The sequence below is a fragment of the Diceros bicornis genome, unplaced genomic scaffold (assembly GCF_020826845.1).
Source record: "Diceros bicornis minor isolate mBicDic1 unplaced genomic scaffold, mDicBic1.mat.cur scaffold_230_ctg1, whole genome shotgun sequence".
NCBI classification, from domain to species: Eukaryota; Metazoa; Chordata; class Mammalia; order Perissodactyla; family Rhinocerotidae; genus Diceros; species Diceros bicornis.
The window spans coordinates 185,611-206,959 of record NW_026691113.1 but is presented as its reverse complement, the minus strand read 5'-3'; the positions used below and the strand labels follow the sequence as shown (position 1 = coordinate 206,959).

Here is a 21,349-nt window from a genome sequence, read left to right as displayed (position 1 = left end):
AACTCCCTTTAGTTATAAAATGGGATCTAGCCGGCATTTAGCATCTAATTGAACCTTCCAGCTACATTTATGAGTATAAAATAATTGCTGATATCACTCTCCAGCATTTATTTGAGCGCTTACCACATACTAAAGCTTTGGCTAAGTGATTATCTCATTTAATTGTCACGTGAACCTTCTGAGAGTGTTACATATTATCATCTTCATGGAACAGATGAGAAAGCCAAGCTGTAAAGGGGTTAAGTTACTTGCTTATTCATACTGCTGTGTTTCAGTCCAAGTAAAGATCATTTAATGCTCTGTCCTTACACTAACAGGATGCTTTTATCCTTTATTTTCTGATGGCTTCAAATCCTTTTTTTAAGCATATACAAAGAGATCTGGAAGAAGAGAGATTTATGTCCATTTGTTCAAGCCTGGAAGTGTTTCTCCATGGAATCCCCTCTTGGCTTGACAAATCACGCTCAGTCCTAAAGGCTCACCTCAAGAGGCCTTTATGAAAGTATTTCTCCTTGCTACCTGGTGTGCAAATATTTACTGCCCCTTCCTCTGTGGTCTGATGCCACTTTAAACTTCTTTAAACTGTTTAAACTGCTGGTGTGGAAATTAAGAGAAATGGTTAGCCCATGTTTCACTTAAGGACAGCCAGAACTATTCCGGAGTATTATGTCTATTGTGAAGTCCCTCATTTCTTCTGGAAACAGGCCCTCCTCGTCAAGTATTTGGTTCCCCTAGGAGGTGCTGTGTTCTTGTAAGACCACACACAAGGTAGGTGATTGAACAGCTGGGCAAATTGGGCCATTGAGAGTCCTTGCCCAGCATTTTTGAACTGAGAACCACAGGAAGGTGGTAAGGCAGTCCCTCCCAGATAGCTGAAAGCTGAAAGAGAATGGGACTTGCTGCCAGTCCGCAATGAGAGAAGCAGATTTAAGTCCCTGGTTCCAGTGGTTTTTGAGTACAGCTAAATCCCTCTTCCTGCAGTTTGGTTGGTAAACCTATTCTTTAATTCTATGAGCCAGTAAATTCTCCTTTTGTCCCACGCTAGTTTGGGACAAAACAATGGAGGCCAGAAGGCAGTGGGATAGCACATATAAAGTGCTGAAGGAAAAAACTGTTAACTAAGAATTCTATATTCAGGAAAGGTACTGTTCAAAAATGAAGACAAAATAAAGACTTTGCCAGATAAACAAAAATTGAGAGAATTCATTGCTAGTAGACCTGATTTACAAGAAATACTAAAGAAAGTTCTTCAGGCTGAAAACAAGTGACCCCAGTAAAGGTAATTATACATATTTTTTATCCTTTCTATTCTTAACTGATTTAAAAACCAATTGTATAAAATAATATCACACAACGTATCATGGCTTAAAACGCACAATTTAATATAAGTGTAATATATTTCCTAGTAACAGCCCAAAAGGAGGTGGATGGAAGCAAAGTTGCAATGAGCTAAGGAAATGACTGCAGATGGTAAAATGATAATTATAACAATGCAATGTTGAGTTTGTAACATTAACAGATATAATACATATAACAACAATACCAAAAAAAAAAGGGAAAATGGGAATCAAGCTGCATAGCAGTAAAGGTTCTACATATTACCCAAATTCAGCTAGTACAAATCTAAAGCTGATGAGACGTGTATAGTAAACCCTAGAGCAATTACGTAAAAAAATTCCAAAAAAAAACTCAAAAAAAGATCACTAATGAAATTAAAATGCTACATTAGAAAATACATATAGAAAACAAAAACTAAAATGGCCGATGTAAATCCAACTATATCAGTAACATTAAATGTGAATAGATTGAACAATCAAAAGGGAAAGATTGTTAGATTGGATTTAAAAAAAACATGATCCAACTATATGTTGTCTACAGGAGACACACGAGAGTCACAGAGACAAAAACACTGAAAGTAAATAGATGGGGACAAATATCATGCAAACAGCAACCACAAGAAAGCTGGATTGGCTGGACTAACATCAGACAAAATAGACTTTAAAACAAGAATACTAGAGACAGTGACATTTTATAATGATGAAATGGTCAATAGTTCAAGACATAACAATTAAAAACATATATGCATCTATTAATGGAGCATTGAAATACATGAAACTTTTAATAGAAATGAAAACAGACAATTCAACAATAGTTGGAGACTTCAATACCCCACTTTCAATAATGTATAGAACAATTAGACAGAAGATCAACAAGGAAATAGACGACTTGAACAACACTACAAACCAACCAGATCTAACAGACTTCTACAGAGCACTCCATCCAACAACAGAATATACATTCTCAAGTACATAGGGAACATTCTCCAGAACAGATCAAATGTTGGGCTATAGAACAAACCCCAATAAATTTAAAAGCAGAAAAATAATACAAAGTATGTTCTCCAACCATAATAAAATAAAATTAGAAATCAATAGTAGGAATAAATCTGGCAAATTCATAAATATGTGGGAATTAAACAACACATTCATGAATAACCAATGAGTCGAAGAAGAAATCTAAAGGGAAATCAGAAAACGCTGGTTCTTTGAAGAGATCAACACAATTGACAAACCTCTGTCCAGTCTGACCAAGAAAAAGAGAGAAGATTCAAATTACTTGAATCAAAAACAAAAGAGAGAAAACAACACTAAGATATCACCTCACGCCCGTTAGAATGGCTATAATCACCAAGCCAAGAAACAACAAACACTGGAGAGGATGTGGAGAAACAGGAACCCTCGTACGCAGCTGGTGGGAATGCAAACTGGTGCAGCCTCTATGGAGAACGGTATGGAGATTCCTCAAAGAATTAAAAATAGAGATGCCCTATGATCCAGCTATCCCACTACTGGGAATCTATCCAACGAATCTGAAATCAAAAATCCCAAGGGCCTTATGCACCCCTATGTTCATTGCAGCATTATTCACCATAGCAAGAAGTGGAAGCAACCTAAGTGTCCCTCGACTGATGACTGGATCAAGAAAATGTGGTGTATATATACAATGGAATACTACTCAGCCATAAAAAAAGACAAAATCGTCCCATTTGCAACAACATGGATGGGCCTGGAGGGTATTATGTTAAATGAAGGAAGCCAGAAAGAGAAAGACAAACACTGTATGATCTCATTCATATGTGGAATATAAACCAACACATGGACAGAGAAAACTGTATTGTGGTTACCAGGGGCAATGGGGGTGGGGGGTGGGCACAAGGGTTGAAGGGAGACATATATATGGTGATGGACAAACAAACATGTACAACCCAAAATTTCACAATGTTAAAAACTATTAAAACATCAATTAAAAAAAAGACAAAACTGAAGGAAAAAAAAAAAAAGACAGGACAAGATTACCAACCTTACAGAAACAAAAAGGATTATAAACAAATACTATGAATAATAGTACACAAATTAGATAACTTAGATGAAATACACAAATTACTAGAAAAACACAAACTACAAAAATGACTCAAGATAATCTGAATAAACCTATAATAAGTGAAGAGATTGAATCAGTAATCCACAAACTATGCACAAAGAAAAGCCCAGGCATAAATGGTTTCACCGCTGAAATCTACCAAACACTCAAGGAAGAATTAACACCAATTCTTACAAAAAAAAAAAAAAAAGAAGAGGAAGAAACACTTTCCACTACATTTTATGGGGCTAATATTACCCCGATACCAAAGTCAGACAAAGATGTCACAAGAAAGCAAAACTACAGGGGCCAGCCTGGTGGCGTAGAGATTAAGTTTGCACGCTCCACTGTGGCGGCCCAGGGTTCACAGGTTTGGATCCCGGGTATGGACTGATGGACCGCTTGTCAAGCCATGCTATGGCGGTGTCCCATATTAAAAAAAAATAAATAGAGGAAGATGGGCACGGATGTTACCCCAGGGCCAATCGTCCTCTGCAAGAAGAGGAAGATTGGCAACGGATGTTAGCTCAGGGCTAATCTTCCTCACCAAAAAAAAAAAGAAAACAAAACTACAGACTAATATCTCTTACCAACATGGATGTAAAAGTCCTCAACAAAATACTAGCTAACTGAATCTAGCAATATATAAAGAGAATTATACACCATGACCAAGTGGGATTTATCCTAGGGATGCAAAGTTGGTTTAACGTCCAAAAACAATTAATGTAATACATCATACAAATAGAATGAAAAACAAAAAATCACAAGACCAACTCAGCAGATGTAGGAAAAAGCATTTGACAAAATCCAACACGCTTTCATGATTTAAAAAAAACTCAATAAACTAGGAACAGAAGGGAAGTTCCTCAATATAAAGGGCATCTACAAAAAATCTCCAGTTAACATCATACTTAATGGTGACATACTGGATGGTTTCCCTTTAAGATTAGGAACAAGACAAAGATTTCCACTCTTGCCATTTCTATTCTAAATTGTAGCCGAGGTTCTAACCAGGGCATTTAGGCAAGAAAAAGAAATAAAAGGCATCTATATCGGAAAGGAGGAGGTAAAACTATCTCTATTTGCATGAAGTGATCCTGTATATAGAAAATCCTAAGGAGTCTACCAAAAAACTATTAGAAGTAATAAATGAGTTCAGCAAGGTTGCAGGATACAAGATCAATATACAAAACCCAATTGAATTTCTATACATTTGCATTGAAAAACCCAAAAGTAAAATTAAGAAAACAATTCCATTCACAATAGTATCCAAAACCAGGAATAAATTAACCAAAGAAATGCAAAACTTATACTCTGAAGTTGATTCTAAATTCATACGGAATTCTAAGGCAACAAGCTACAGCTAACAAAACAATTCTGAAAAAGAAGAATAAATAGTGTAAGACTCATACTTCCCAATTGCAAAAGTTACTACAAAGCAACAGTTGTCAAGACAGTGTGGTACTGGTACAAGGACAAACATACAGATCAATGGAACAGAACTGAAAGACCAGAAATAAACCTATACACCTATGGTCAACTGATTTTTCACAAGAGTGCCCATGGTGCTGTGACAATTGAATAGCTATATGCAAAAGAATGAAGTTAGACCCTAACCTTATCCCATAAGCAAAAGTTTACTCAAAATGGATCATACACTTCAATTGAAGAGCTAAAACTATAAAACACTTAGAAGAACACACAGGCATAAATCTTCATGACCTTGTATTTGGCAATGGACTCTTAGATCTGACACCAAAAGCAGAAGCACCTAAATAAATGAATAAATAAGTTAAACTTCATCATCAAAATTAAGGAACATGAGAAATGTAAAGTTCCTGCTTTAAAATTTCATCAGGGGCAAGCAACTAATTCAAATGGAATGCAGTCATCTAAAGGACATCTTTTTAATGAGAAATGCTATTACTAAAGGAGACTTGGGCTGTTTTAAATGATATTTAGCCCAAAGCAACAAGGGAGGTATTTCAGCAGGTGACTGCTTCCATTCCCATCTATAAATTCTTCCCCAGTGACTCAGTGCCCTTGCCTGATCAGTATTTTATGTTGATGACAAATCTCGCACACAACTCACTTATCATTGCTTGAAAAACTTACAAGAAGTGCTACTGTTTAACAAAACTGAAAAAATATATTTTGTCCTTTATGGAAAATAAGGAAGAAAGTATCAGGAAAGGAAAGAATAATTTAGCTCAAGTACTTGGTAAGAAATAGGAATACAAAAACAAATAACCAGAAATTGCTAGTATATGTATCAGCCATCTCAGAAAGAAGAAACAGGCCACTTTATTTCCTTTAAGGCCTGACATTTTTCTCTCTGCCCTTTTCCGACACCCTCCATTGTGTGGTCTCTAAGCAGCCCTACTGTGAGCAGCTGTAGACGCTAATTCGTGGTTCACTGAGGTGTCAATTGAGTCTTAAACCAAGGAAACAACAGCTGCAAAACAATACTTGACTCTGGTGCAAATATTTTCAAAGGTAGACTAAAGTTTCAACTGTTATTTTAGATAAACAAAACCCCAAACCATAACCTTCCATCAAGTCACAAAACAAAAGAACACGCGGCCGGAGTTTAATTCATTGCGTAGCGACATTTCTCATCGTGTTGCCGCTATTTAGACAGGCTTTCACGACTTTACCTTGACAAACGACTTCCTTCACTAGATGAAAAACTAGCTTCCGAAGCGATTTTGTTAGTTGTCTTTGTCCTGAATGTACCGCTGCCAATATTCAAACCTGTGAGAAGCACAAACATGGAGAGGGAGTGTCAGCCACCACGCAGCAACGAGTGAAGAAGAGGGCTCACAATAACTTTGGTGAAACAAATGTCAACAGGAGAAGATGCTGCTCAAGCCACAGAAGGCAGGGAGCTTCTGAGGCAAGGAACATGTTGATAGAACTCTGAAAGGAAGTGGAGCGTTTTCCGGTGATACTTAGAAGCCACAAAAAATAAAAAATAAAATCATTCGAAGAGCTCTATTCCAAATGACCACGATGCACATGTGAGCACATGGGTCTCTACTACAGCACCATGCACTGGATAATTCACCTTGTTATAACACATGGGCAGCAAGGGATCATCAAAATAATGGGTGCTGGGAACCAGGTCTCAGAAATAACTGACACCGCTGGATGACAGTTACCCACCCCACCCACCCTTAAGCCCTCTGCCAAATCCTCTGTTTTTCCATCTCCCAGGAGAGACTGAATCTCCATTGAAAACCATCAAGGCCACTCTTTAACCAGCCTGAAAAAGTTGATGGGGAAGATGCACAATCCACCTCTTTCCTGGAGCCAGGGGAACCAGACTGTTCCCATGATGCTATCAGCGTGCAGGGCAATCCTTGACCTCTGCCCCCTGGGTGACTTCAGCCTTGGATGTTTCTGCTTCAAGTCTGATTCTTAACTGGCAGTCACCTGAGATCACGGATAGAGAGTGCATGGGTGTCTCTGCAAAAGGCATTTGCTGAGTTTCTATCCTGTAACCTGCTTGCCTGCATGTAACCTCTGCAGCCAAGCCATTCTCTTAAGAATGTGTCCGTGCTCAGCCTGAAGAGGGTTTCCATGTGCTTACCAGCATAAGGCCTTTTCAGACATGGAAAGGAAGGCGCAAGGTGGCAGTGGCTTTCCTTAGTGACAGGTCCAGAGGCAGAGACCTAACACATCTGATGCAGAAAGTAACTGAAACATGCACTGCTTCTTCAATAGTCAGATTTGGGGTGGCTCCTGAGTTCAGGGTGCCCATCCTCACCACTACCTGTAACAGCAGTAGCGGGGTACGCTAACCACGGGGTACATGGCTTCCGTTTCCCTCCACCCTGCCAGCCTGCCTCCTGCTTCTCTTTGGAGCTCAGAGAAGTCCCCAGGATCAGAGTGAGAGCGAGAGAGTGAGAGTGAGAGTGAAAAGTATTGTGTGAGCACACGTAAACTAAACGCCAGAGGCCGTATCTGACCTCAGAGATGGCTGACACCACCAGAAGGACTTCTATGATCCCAACGCAGGAAAATGTGGAATCTTGCAAAGCACATAGTGTAAATTTGAGTGTGGAGTGAGGGAACTGAATCTAGGGGTGCTTGATTATACAACCTATAAAGTATCACTTATGAATAAATTAATAAACAAATACATTAATCATTAGTATATTAATAGTACCAACATTTTTTTGTGTGTGTGAGGAAGATGAGCCCTGAGCTAACATCCATGCTAATCCTCCTCTTTTTGCTGAGGAAAACCGGCTCTGAGCTAACATCTATTGCCAATCCTCCTTCTTTTTCTCCCCCAAAGCCCCAGTAGATAGTTGTATGTCATAGTTGCGCATCCTTCTAGTTACTGTATGTGGGATGCGGCCTCAGCATGGCTGCAGAAGCGGTGCGTCGGTGTGTGCCCGGGATGCGAACCGGGCCGCCAGTAGCGGAGCACACGCACTTAACCACTAAGCCATGAGGCCGGCCCCCAACATTTTTGATATACATCCAAGGGACTACAACTTATGTCAAATTTACTCATCCTTTGAACTTGTCCAATTAACTATCCATATAAAATAAACTTACCAAACATAGATGTGTGGAGTCACCTTCCAACCACGTGTGTCTGCTAACTGGCTGTAAGGCTCTGAGGGAGGTGCTACTCTCTTGTCGCCTCCTTTTGTGAAATGAGGGGGTTGGATAAATACTTTCTAAATCTCTCTGGATTCTAATTCTGTGACTCAAATGTGAAGAAAGTGGTGAAAAGCAAACGGTTAAGGGCTCACGAGTGCTACATCTTTCCAAAGTGATGAAGCCCTCCATCGGGGCAGAGGCCCTGCTTCATACCTCAGCCAACTACAATGTCTCACATTCGCGGAGTTCACATAACACCCAGCACCACCGCGGCCAGCAGTCGCTGAGGGCTGCTCTCTAACAGGCCCTGTGCTGGGCATTTCGCCTGCAGTGGCTCACTGAATCCTCAAAACAACCAAAATAACAGAATTTTGCAGCAACCAATTCTAACACTAATATTATCTAGGAAATAGCTCTCTGAAGACAGACAGCTAAGTCTAATGCACCATATGTCCCTCGAAAAAATGCCTGTCTGATATAGACATCTTTGAGACAATTGGGAAATCTGGATATGGCCTGGGAATTATGTGATGTTAAGAGATCACTGTTCATTCTGATGGGTGAAATTATGGAATGGTGGTTTATGTAAGGATAAGGAAGTGACTAAGGTGTACTTCCTTCTGTATGAATCCATTTATTTTCACAAAGGGAGCTGAAGTGACATACTAAAAAAAGGTGTAATAAAATAAAAACCAATGAAAATAATAAAAATGCAATAAAGTATAGGAAAACAAAGAAAATTACAATTAAAACAAAAATCCTAGATTGAAGGAACTACACTTAAGCTTAAAATTTAGCTTTACTGGGATTTACAGTCTTTTCATTTAAAAAGCCCAAAGTTTTCCAACATTCTGGTGAGGGAAAATAGCCCAGGATGATGTTCCCCATTGATGATTAAGAAACTGGAAGATGTGGGAAAAGAAAGAATTTGGGGTGTCTCCTGTGGTACTTAGTGACAAGTTACTATCATGACATGCCAGGTATAATCCAAGGGCCTGTAAGGACCATCGCCATGCCAGGGCTGGCACATATCCAGGAGAGAAGACTCTTCCAAATTCTTGTTTGTTAAGGACTGAAAAAGTACTGGCTGATTCTGATCCAGTGATAGCTTATTACAAAGCAAACTCCAGAAACTTTCAAAGAATGACCACCCTTCCCTGAGCACAGCACTAGCTGCTGCCTTGGGTCACCTAGACACTGGCTGTGGGTGCTGAATCTGCTCACTTACCTGACAGTTGTGATGCAGAAGCATCTGCCTTTTGGAACCTGTCTTCAGTTTGATTTGTATTATCCTGAAGGGTAGACCACTTCAGCAACTGGTAGGCTTTTGTTTCTACAGATTTAAAAAAAGGCACAGATAACTGGATATCCACATGCAAAAGAATGAAGTTGGACCCTTACCTTATACCATACACAAAATCAACTCAAAAAGGGTTAAAGACTTAAACATAAGACTGAAAACTATTAAATTCCCAGAAGAAAACATAGGAGAAAAGCTTCAGGACATTGGTTTTGGCAACGATTTCTTGGATATGACACCAAAAGCACAGTCAACAAAATTAAAAATAGACACACAGGACTATCTCAAACTTAACTTTTGCATGTCAAAGGAAACAATCAACAGAGTGAAAAGGCAACCTACACAATGGGAGAAAATAACTGAAATCATATATTTGAAAACGGGTTAATATCCAGAATATATAAGGAACTTCTACCACTCGACAACAATAACAAAAATCAAATAACCCGATTAAAAATGGGCAAAGTGCTTGAATAGACATTTCTCCATATACAAATGGTCAATAAGCACATGAAAAGATGCTCAAAATCACTAATCACCAGGGAAACGTAAATCAAAACCACAATGAGATATCACCTCACACCCATCAGGATGGCCACTATCAAAAGAACAGAAAATCAGCGTTGTGGAGGATGTGGACAAATCGGAACTCTTGTGCACTGCTGGTGGGTGTAGCTATTAGGGAAAACAGTATGGAGCTTCCTCAACAAATTAAAAATAGAATTACTATATGATCCAGCAATCCACTCTGGGTATATATCCAAAAGAACTAAAAACAGGATCTCAAAGAGTTATTGGCACACCCTTGTTCATCACAGCATTTTCCACAATGGCCAAGAGGTGGAAGCAACCCAAATGTCCATCAGTAGTTGAATGGATAAAGAAAATGTGGCATGTACATACAATGGAATATTATGCAGCCTTTAAAAAGAAGGAAATCCTGTCACATACTACAGTGTAGATGAACCCTGAGGACCTTATACTAAGCGAAATAAGCCAGTCACAAGAGGCCAAGTACTGTATGATTCCACTCATATGAAGTAACAAAAGTGGTCAAAATCATAGAAACAGAAAGTGGAAAGGTGGTTATTAAGGGCTGGGAAGAAGGGGGAGGGAGTATTAGTGTTTAGTGGGTATAGTGTTTCAGTATTGCAAGATGAAAAAGTTCTAGAGATCTGTTGCACAACAATGTGAATATACTTAACACTACTGAGCTGCACACTTAAGAACAGTTAAGATGGTAAATTTAAAGTTATGTATTTTTTACCACAATTAAAATAAAAAGTAGAATTTGTCCATGACAATTCAGGTTTCTGCCTGTTGTCCCAGCATAATAATTAATAGAGTTGTCTTTTGTTAATCAAAAGTTTCCTAATTTAGACAATAAATTATATGGTGACGCTACTTAAGAGACATATGAGCCAAATGCAGTGCAATGGCACAGTTTGGCTACTCATCAAAAAACATCAACTGAAAAGATATCTGCTTGGCTCCTGACTGAACACTGATTGGATATATGATATTGCTAAATTGTTATTAACTGCTTTAGGTGTGAAAAAATACACAGAAATACTGAATTTTCTACTACCTAGAAACAAGTTTCTTGAATTCCTCCTACGATGTTAACACTTTTCAAATGCATGCAAATTAGTTTTTTGAACTGTCCCTTTTTAGAAACTCTGAAAACAAACAAACGAAAAACAATTTAGTTGAACCCAGGTTTCAAGACTCGAAGTCAAGTTGTATGAATGTATTTGAGGTGGCCAAATTCTAGTCATTATTTTGAGTGGGTCTGTGGATAGGTTCAACTCACAGTAAAATGGTTTCTCTCCAGTCCAGGCCTTGCAGAAGCGGCTACAGGAATGAATCAGAAGACACATAACTGACTGCCTTGGTTGGGCAGCTGGTCCTCTGCAGCACGCGCTGCCCTGGCCCTCAGGCTTGCACATTCGAGTGTGGGGTCTCTGGGCTGAGTGAGGGGCGGGAAGGTCAGGAAGGGGAGGCGGCAGCAGGATGAGCTGGGGGACCCACCGCTGAGAAAATCTAACCAGGCTCATCGTAGGGACAGAGAAGAGCATCTGCAGGGAGCAAAGCCAGGTGCCCCAGAGGGGTCAGCAGCAGCCTGGGCACCCACAGGACACCCTTACCCTGCAGGACTGTTAACAGTGTCTGCTGTAAGTTAAAGTGGGGAAGACTGTTGGGAAAAACAATAAATAATGATCACGTAAAGAACCTGAGAGACACAACTTTCCCATTACCTCAAGGCTCAAGGATGCCTGGATGAAAGAGAGGCTGGAGAAATAGAGTTTTAGCACAGACATAACAAAACAGCATCCACGTCCACATCTCCAACATGGCCACAAACAAAAGGACTCCTGCTGTCAGCACCGGAGGCTGGCAATCACTGCTTTCCTGCTTTTGCTGGTTCAATTTAAGAACTTAACCATGAGCCCCTTATTACTGGATTAAAACTACCGTCACACTGACGAATACAAATGTAACTTATCTTGCCCTACTGAGAATCAATCAAGATAAAAATAAGTACTTAAAATGAGCATCATATTTTGAAATATTAAATGCTATATAGTTAAAATATGTACAGATCAGGGACTCAACTCTGAAAATAATAAATCCTAAGGCAACACTTTTTAACATTGCTGGATTGTGATATTAGTTGGGCAAACCTGAACTAGTATTTTGACAAATTTAATAAAGAAAACACCAGATGTCATGCATGCAGAAGGGGAAAGTACTGTTTTGCATAACTTGTGTATATGTGTTGGGTACTGGCCTAGGACAGAAAGTGTTTCTTGCTGTAGATTAGTCCCACTGTCCTAGGACAGCATCATAACACTCTCCTGTCAGTCCTACTACCTATATTACTTCAGATTTGTGGTAAGGTACTTTTGGGAGAGGAGAAGTATCAATAAAATCAAAGAATTCTAAAAAGGTAAGGAATCACTGTAAAAGAGGTAAAAATGTTCTGTTTTGTTTTTATTCTATAAAGATCAACCAAAAAGTTTTTCAGCTTTTAGGATACAAGTCCAGATCATAATGACCATATGCTATTTCTGCACTCAATTATACTGACTTGGTCAAGGAAAAGAGAGCAAAGATAAAAGTTAAAAAAAAAAAAGAATAGGAAAAGAAAAAAAGAGTAGCTTCTTGGTAAACAAAGGCTCCTGGCAGCTGGAAGCTGGAGTTAGGCTTTCCTCTCATCTATTGTTGTGAGGTAAATCATCTGACTCCAGTGAGCTGGCTCTCCTGCTCCTCAGAAAACACGTGCCTTTTATTTTTAGGAGAAGATTTTCGTGAAAAATATAAAGCTAGTAGTTGTGAGTTAATTTCACATTTGGGAGGATTAAGTATTCTGTCCAAATATAGGACAGTACGGATATTATCACTGGTCTGAGTCTAGCAAAGGAGGAATGTGAAGTGAATTCACATTAGCAGCAAGGGACCATTTTATTTTACCACTCTGGAAAAGAAAGGCCATTTCCATGTTCCACACACTTTCCATTCTGGTTTCCTTCTCTTCCTTCCTCTTATTCTTTTTTTTTAATTGAAGTATAATCAACATACAGCATTATATTAGTTTCAGGTATGCAACATAATGATCCAATATTTGTACATATTGTGAAATGATCACCACAGTTAGTTAACATCAGTCACCATACATAGTTACAAAGTTTCTTTTCTTGTGGGTGAGGAATTGTAGGATCTACCCTTCCCTTGCTTCTTGAAGGACTTGGACTCTGTAACTGGCCTTTCCCTTCAAGGCTGCCCTGAGTCTGCTTTCAACCGTACACAGTTTTGGAGGGATGTAGCTTGTCTCTCCAGTCTCGTTCTCCCAGAGCCCACCCCGCTTCCCAGCCATAGCTCCTTACTGGTATTTGATCTTTAAACCTTCTGTAGCCCTTCTCTAAGCGGAAAGTCAGTGAAGCTCACCCGGACAATTTTTATCTGGGACATAGCCGCCCTGACCTAAGTAATAGAGGGTTGGCAAAATCAAGCTGAGGACTGCTGGGCACATGGCCTGCTCCCATCCCCGATGCATGCTTCCTCGTGTGGTTTAAGGGCAAAGTGAAGTTTAAAAGGTGAAAGGATTAAGTGTATTCACTTGGAGGAAGAAACACTAACTGAGGCAGGACCAAGACACCAAACCAGCCAGAGGGGTTGGAGCAGGCGGCAGGTGCTGCTGTCTAACAGGAGGTCTGTGTCGGGCAGCAGATGCTCAGAGCTGTGGTCATTCTCCCATGGCATGTATCACACCCTCAGTCACCCCTGTTTTAGTCAGAAGAGCTGCACAAAACATTTGAAGGACTGGGAAACAACCCAAAAAGGAAAAACAAAATTAAGGTTTGGTTAAAAAATAACAATGAGAGGATAAAGGCTACATAGCCTGCGTAGAAACAAGGGAAGAGGGTTTAAGAACAGAAATTGCATAGATTGGACAGGGCAGGATTATAAATGCAGATGCTCTGGGGCCAAGCAGGTAGCACAGAGAAGTGAGTCTGGCCAGCTGGAGAGCACATGCCTGGCCAGGGGGGACAGCTGTTCTCCGGCTACAGCCAACTGCTGCCAGGTGGGAAAGTGGGCCTAGTCTTGCCAGACTCCTGCCTTTCTTAAAAAAAAAAAATGCAACACTGCACAGGCCAAACAGAACACATTGGAAACCTCGAAACTAGATGGTGGTGAGCAATTTTTTCTGTGTTCCCTAAAAGTGGCACAAGAACACTCGGAGAAAAACTTCAGCCAAGGGATATAAGCTAGATGTTAGCAAAAGCTTCCGTAGTTGACAGAGCTGAGAGACCCGGGAACACACTATCAAGGCAGGCTGCAAGAGCTGTGTGGAGGTTTTTAAGTAGCTGCTTGTATCAAATAGACCAGGCTTCAGACTCTTTGGAGGCAAGAGTCTACGTCTTGCTAGGGGCACTCGAACAATTCAGACCTCCTCCTGGAAAAGCCTAGAGGTCTTGGCCAGGACGCCAACTTCATAAGTCAAGTAGGCAAAGCTACGGGCATGAAGTTTCTGGTAACTCAGGCCCAGGCTCTCCTAGAAGGAAGAAGGATAGTGAAGAATCAAGCAGTTCAAAGCTGCACTGTATTGCCCTGCAGATTTATAGTTACGAAATGAATGAACGAACAAAAGAGCAAAAGTAACAAGTCTAGAGTTCAAATCAGCCTGCTATAGACAAGTGGGGGCCGAGTTCCTCCAGTTCCAAGGAGAAAAGACTTGAGTCTTCTCAACTGCAAGTAAACCCTAAGTCTGCAAATTCGAGGACTAGGTAGCCCCTTAAGGCTTTACTTTCCAGCCTGTGACTGAGAACTCCAGAGAAACGTTTCCGCTCATTAGTCATGTCAAACTCTCAGAAAATTATTGAGAAGTGCGTATAATTAGATAAAACAAATATTTCTAAAGAATACAATTATTGTCAATTAGAATGTTCTGGTACACACAGAAACAAATATATCTGCATGCTCAAGCTTTCAGTTCTGGATCTCTCAGTCAAGCATCTATTATACACTCAAATCTGTGTCAAGATTTAATTTAAAAAGTAGAAAATATTGCAATTTAAAACATAAAATAAAGGAGTCCGGGGGTTAAAATCCATCCTTGGCTATTAATTCCAGACTGATGACACAAAGAGATAAATATGTTTTTCCCTACTTTGTTACATAAGCCAGCCAAACCCAATCATCTATCTTCCTACAAAGTGGTGAAGAATCACTGAGATTGTTTTTTTTTTTTTTTTGGATATGCATTTCGTGTCTAGAAAATGGAAACAGCCAGAGAAGGAAAGCGAAAACATGCTGAATAAAGGGAGATAGGAGAGAGATGATGTTGAGGAGGGAAGAAAGAAAAAGCCTCAACTTCTTATCTTTTATTCTCTTTTATATGCAAATGTACACCTGCTAAAATATTTCTAAATCTAGAAAGAAAAAGAAAAAGAAAATATTTGATGAAAAAGTGCTTTTAACAACTCATTACAAGAACCAGAGAGAGGCAGGGTTCACCAGCCTCTAGGGGTGTCTCCAGGCAGAGAATCTGCCTCTGGCTTGCGCAGAAATCCCTAATGAAAGAAAGAAAAGTTGGGCCCGGAAAAGGAGTAACAAAGGGAGATGCAAACAATACCATCACTACAAATAGAAAAACAACCTTGAACCAACAAAGAACTGGGCATCTTTGAGTAAGGAAGGGGAATTACTATTCCTATAGGAAGTATGTAGAAATTTAAAAATTAAATTTGAAAAGTATTTTCTGTCCACTGAGTTTCCCAGTGCTGTTACTTTTCACATATTTCTACACCCATGCAAATTTTTTTCCACACTGTTACTAGATGTGTTGCTGATGCAGCAAACATAGTCATTTTTGTAAAATAAAATAAAAATTGTGACATATATTTCTAAAATTAATTCTAAAGATAAATATTATCACTGAAAATCCAGAAGTCATTTGTCTAGTAATCTGCTCAAATGAAAACAAGAAAATATTAGGATATGGGTGCCTTCACAATTCTGAAAATACAGAAAACTCATCTATATTTAGGATTTTTTTCAAAGGCCATAAGTCAATGTGAACCTGAAATACATAGGTTGGATCCATGACGAGAATCACTTTTCATGTCCAGACTTTCTGCAATAAACTCCACTCCCCCAGTGTTGTGGGCCTGTAAATCTATTGCCAAGGTTTCTCTGTGCTCTCAGAGACTGCTGATGTACAGAGAAGAGAAACTCCTACTTCACATGAGTTGCCTGAAGCTGCTTCAGAAAATAAATATTTAGGGGCCAGCCCTATGGCATAGTGGTTAAGTTCGGCATGCTCCGCTTCGGCAGCCTGGGTTCGCAGGCTCGGATCCTGGGTACCAACCTATACAACTTGTCAGCCATGCTGTGGCGGCGACCCACATACAAAATAGAGGAAGACTGGCACAGATGTTAGCCTAGGGCTAGCCTTCCTCAAGCAAAACAAGAGGAAGATTGGCAACAGATGTTAGCTCAGGGTGAATCTTCCTCAGTTAAAAAAAAAAATTTACATCACATTCTTAATTTCTACGGAGTAATTCAACAATTACACTTGAAAATAAATGTCAGGCTTGTAACTGAACTTTAACGAATGTTCCAAAACTGAACTGAACAGTTCCGCTGGTATTACTTCATATGTAAATTTATAACCATAGTGCCTGCCACTTAACATTGTTCAGCCATGGGAGGGGAATTTTTAACTCTCCAAGTCATGCAATCTTGAACTTTTCAAAGATTGAGTAATCTTGATCAGGAAGCTATATTTTATTGGCATAATTAAATATTTTTAAAAACAATATTTTTAGCAATTTGCATTCAATGATTTATATAATGAGAAGAATCAGAAATAAAGACAATAATATTATCATTAGCATTATAGTAGGGTCAGGAATAATCAATGTATAAGATGAACTAGATGTTAGAAATGTAAAATATGAAGAAATCTCTCTTCACCCCCTACAGTGGGTTGAATGATGTCTCCCCTAAAATTCATGTCCACCCAGAACCTCAGAATGTGACCTTATTTGGAAATAGGTTCTTTGCAGATGTAATTAGTTAAGGATCTCAAGATGAAATCATCCTAGATTTGTGGTGGGCCCTAAATCCAATGACAGGCATCCTGACAGGAAGAGTGGACACAGAGACAGAAAAGAAGGTGATGTGCTGATGGAGGCAGAGACTGAAGTCAAGCTGTCACAAACTGAGAGCCACCAGAAGCTGCAACAGGCAAGGAAGCCTTCTCCCCTAGAGCCTTCAGGAGCACGGCACTGCTGGCCTTTGGTTTAGACTTCTGGCATCCAGAACTGGGAGAGAATACATTTCTGTTGTTTTAAGTTTGTGGTACTTTGTTACAATAGCCCTAGGAAAATAATACACTTCGTGATCCTCGATTTTATTAAAGTATCTGAAGCCCAACCTCTTCTCTCCCCACTTGAGTCTCTTGCATAAAATGAAGGTGTTTCACAACATGACCTACAAAGGCTCTTTCAGCTTTGAGACCCCCTGCTCCATGGTTCTCAAACCTGGGGAGTCACCTGGGGGTGTTATAAAAGACTGATGCCTGAGCCCCACCCCTAGAGGTTCTGATGTAACTGGTCAAGGGTGTGGCTGGGGCATAGGTATCCACCCAGGATTCTACTGTCAACGACCAAGGAGAATTTCTCTAGGCATTTATGAATTAATTTCCTTGAATGCAGGAGCAACCAATCGAAAACACTCTTCAGAAAGGTGCCTTTCATTCTTTACTGACCATGTTAAACAAACACCACCGCCCTGTAATGTCATGAGTGAAGACGCTTTGCTGTAGCAGCAAAGGGGAAGCCCCAGCAGCCTGACATCTACCACAGAGACAGGGCCACAGGGACTGCAATGGACAATCCAGCAGCATGAGATGGTTCCCCTGGTTTTGCACGAGTTGGGGCTCCCAGGCTTGGCAGGTAACACGTCTTGCCTGATCCTCGTGCATTTCTGGGACAGGACAGGTGAGACACATTCTTAGTAAAGTCTCCTTAGTGGAGTGTTACGCCACTGTACTCTGGCGTCCAACGTTGTCACCACAGTCTTCTCTCCCAGGGTAAATCCAGTCACCAATGACAACCTGGCTATTGTATGTTCCCAGCCTTTTCCAATTTGATGTAAAACTCAAGCAATAACGTTTTGAGAAGCACTGCCCAGAACCCCAAGTGGCTGACCTCCCTCACAGCTTCTAAATGGACATACCTTAGTATGACATTGAATATTTCAGCTTGCCAAAGAATATCAGTGAGAAACGGCACTGTCAGGCAACCACTTTCAACACAGCTTGACCGAGAGAATAGGAGTCAAAAGAATGAGAGGCTGAATGGACATTCTTAGAGGCTTAATCCTCTTCAGATAAAAGCTGAGAGCCCTTTTCACACGGAGCTTAAGGAGATGAGTTTTGCCAGGATGGGCACGTGGGGTGGGGAAAGTATTGGTAGAGTGACTGAGTGAAAGAGACAGCGTTCTGGCCTGAATCAACAAGCATTTAAGGAAACTCCTTAATCTTTGGATTCCAACTCGTTTTTATTCATTCGTTTGACAAACTGAGTGCCCACTGTGTTGTGTGCCAGATACCGTGTCAGGTGACGGGTTTCTATGACATTTAGCATAACCTGTGTCACTTGCTAAAACTAAAACTCACTTCACTCTCAGAGGTAAATTCAGTATGAATACAAATAAAATTGCCAACGTGGGAAATTTCACTTGGGGGTATAAGTAGTTCAGATGAGATTTTCCCTCATAATCTAGATAAGCATGGCTTTAATCCTGGTCTAAGTGTTCCAGGGAAGCACTGACCTGAGTATTCTAGTCCTGCACGTGTACTCAGGCTCGCCCCGCTGTATAAAGGGCACACACACCTCCTGGCAAAATCCATACTCGGAAATCCTTGCAAGTGCCCACCTCTCTAGGCCTAACACGAGAGAAAGGAAAGGTATAGCTTCGCTCATCATCACTCGCAAAGCATCCTTGTGGAGCTCATCTTTTGTGATGATATACACTGATGTTTAATTAATCCAGACACCTTGATGCAGTCGCCTCTCTTGTAAAACGAAAGCAGCAGGCTGGTGGAACAGAAGTTGTTCAGGGATTAAATCTTGAAGTTTGAGTTCGATTCAAGATCCAACACACTAGCTATATGGCCTTGAGCAGGACTCAACCTTCCTAAGTTTCTGTTGGACTGACTGTAGAATGGGTCCCTAATGTTTACCCCACAGGACTGTTGTGAGGATCAGAGATGATGAAGACTTAGGAGGGGCAAGGACCCAGTCTTATTCCCAGGACTTAGCCAAAGTAAAGGTGTAATATACATGCAAATGATATACTATCTATTATAGGGAGAAAACCACACATTCATAGATATCAAAATTATTCTTTGATTTCTACCTTAATTCTTCACTGTGAACAACCAGACTAATGAAAGGGGTAGATTGTGTTAACAACAACAGATCATACAGGCTGTGGGAATATTTATTCTGGTTGTGTGTGTGGGTCTGTGTACGGGAGGGTTTCTATGTAAATCTTAGCACAGATTGCAGGAGCTCAACTTATGAAACCAACACTCTGCAAATGATTAACAAAGCAGATGCCTTCAGAGTGACAGCAAACTCTTTAAGGATGAGCCCCTCTGCCAAGGAGACCTATGTTTGGAAGTGATAAGCAAATAAGAAAGGGAAATAAAGAAATGAGAATATTGGCACATTTGACTTCTTTCATATGGAATGAGAATCACAGTCTCTTAGCATTAGAAGGAACGTCAGTTCCAGAAACAAGAATTCCTTCCACAGTGTCCCTCTAGAGAGTAGGTTCCTGCCATGGTTCAAGCACCCAGCACAGAATCTTATACCTGGAAGACACTCAGCTTGGTTTTGCCTCAAAGAAGAGCTAGAAAGTTCTTCCATTACTGAGCTGTGAATTCCTTCCCTGCACCACTCACACACAGAGCCCCCTGAGAGACTCTAAAATTACGCTTGATCAACGTTCTGTCTTGTACGTGGAGGCCTCGCAAATATTTAAAGATAGCTTTTGTACCCTTCTCAGGTTAAACTTCCCCAGGGCCCTCATCATTCAGAGCTTCCCCTCCATTCTGCCCAAACTCCTGGTGCCTGCCTGGGTTCACTTCGGTGTCTTTCTCTACTACATCTCCTCTGAGACGGCTGTAAAGCAAATAGTCACGCAGAAGGACCCACACTAAAGAAGAGCACTTCTGGACTGTCCAAACTCACTACTGGAACATGCTGGTCGTCAATTCGTCAATTCAGGAAGCAGCTTTAACAAGTAACTTTCAATCATAACATCAACTGGGTTTAGTTACACTAAAGTAGCCAAAGCTTCATTATAAAGCAATCTCATCCACAAGGGAGATTCCCACAAAAAGGACTCATGGGAAAACGTTGACGATAATTTTAGGGTATTAAGAATACTGGTGCCCTCATTAGACTCAAGGTTTTAAAAAACATTCTGTGTATATCTGTGTATATTTCCCAAAACATGTTCCACAGAATATTAATTCTGTTGGCTGTTCATAGGAAGGATTCCATTTTCAAATAGAAGATAATTATTTGAAACTTTAAGTTCCCACCTTTAAATGGGTCATTTACTGAAAGTCTAAAAGTTTTCAACGTGCTCCCTGCACTGTGCATGTTGCAGAGGGAGAGCGCGATTATGCGGGATTTGGTCAGAGAATGTGTATTCCCTGAAGCATTTTCGGGGTGGAGCCGGCACAGAACACGCTTGGGGAAATGCTGCATCCGCCCGTCCACACGGTGAGGCGGCACAGCAGGGGAGGACTGTCGCCTGGGAACCGTGTGCCCTGCAACGCCCTCACCTGTGAGCCTGTAAGAGTTATGGCACACAGGCACTCACAGGCAGAGATGCTGGGCCTTGACCAGTGAGAGCCCCAGGAGCCACTGCACCACGTTGTTGTGATTCTTCTCTAAGGGTTTCTCCACGGGACTAATTAGAAGTTCCAAAAATATCATGCAACTCTCCTCAAGATTCCTTTTTGATGGGGTAAATATCCTTCTGGATTCAAATCATCAATTGAGTTCTTAAGTGGAAATTTCTTGCAGAAACTAATTTAGCGGTACCACTGGGAAGCACTGTCTAGGAGGAATTATGGCAGCACAGGGCTTGGGCGAGTCTTGGTCCCAAGTGGCTACCGCAATTCAGGAGGTGGTGTTCAGATGCCTTTCCAAGACTCGTCTCAGGATTATGCTTTCTGTGGCACTGTACTCCCAGCCCCCTGCTTCTTTTCCTCTTTGAGTTTGCTTTGTGAGATTCCTTTTAACTAGATGGCATTGGTTTGAAAAACTGGGGACTGTGGGGCCAGTGCAGAAGATCAATACTACTACTAACATTCACATGAATATTATTATTATAAATCGCAGCTTACATGTATTGAGTGTGTAGTACACGCCTGGCACTTGCACACACACGATCTCATGTAAACTTTAAGACCATCTTGCC

The 21,349-nt window shown here is 40.6% G+C and overlaps 1 protein-coding gene across 1 annotated transcript in view; it reads right to left on the bottom strand.

Annotated features, from left to right (window-relative positions):
- Window positions 1-6,729: 6,729 nt before the first annotated feature.
- Window positions 6,730-21,349, bottom strand: part of LOC131402699 (centrosomal protein kizuna-like) — a 67,182-nt gene continuing 52,562 nt past the window's right edge. The window contains exons 8-9 of the mRNA XM_058537294.1: window positions 9,266-9,370; window positions 6,730-6,855 (exon numbers count right to left, since the gene is read on the bottom strand). Of these exons, the coding sequence (XP_058393277.1) occupies window positions 6,764-6,855; window positions 9,266-9,370 (197 nt within the window). The 3' untranslated portion in view covers window positions 6,730-6,763. The remainder of the gene's footprint in view (window positions 6,856-9,265; window positions 9,371-21,349) is intronic.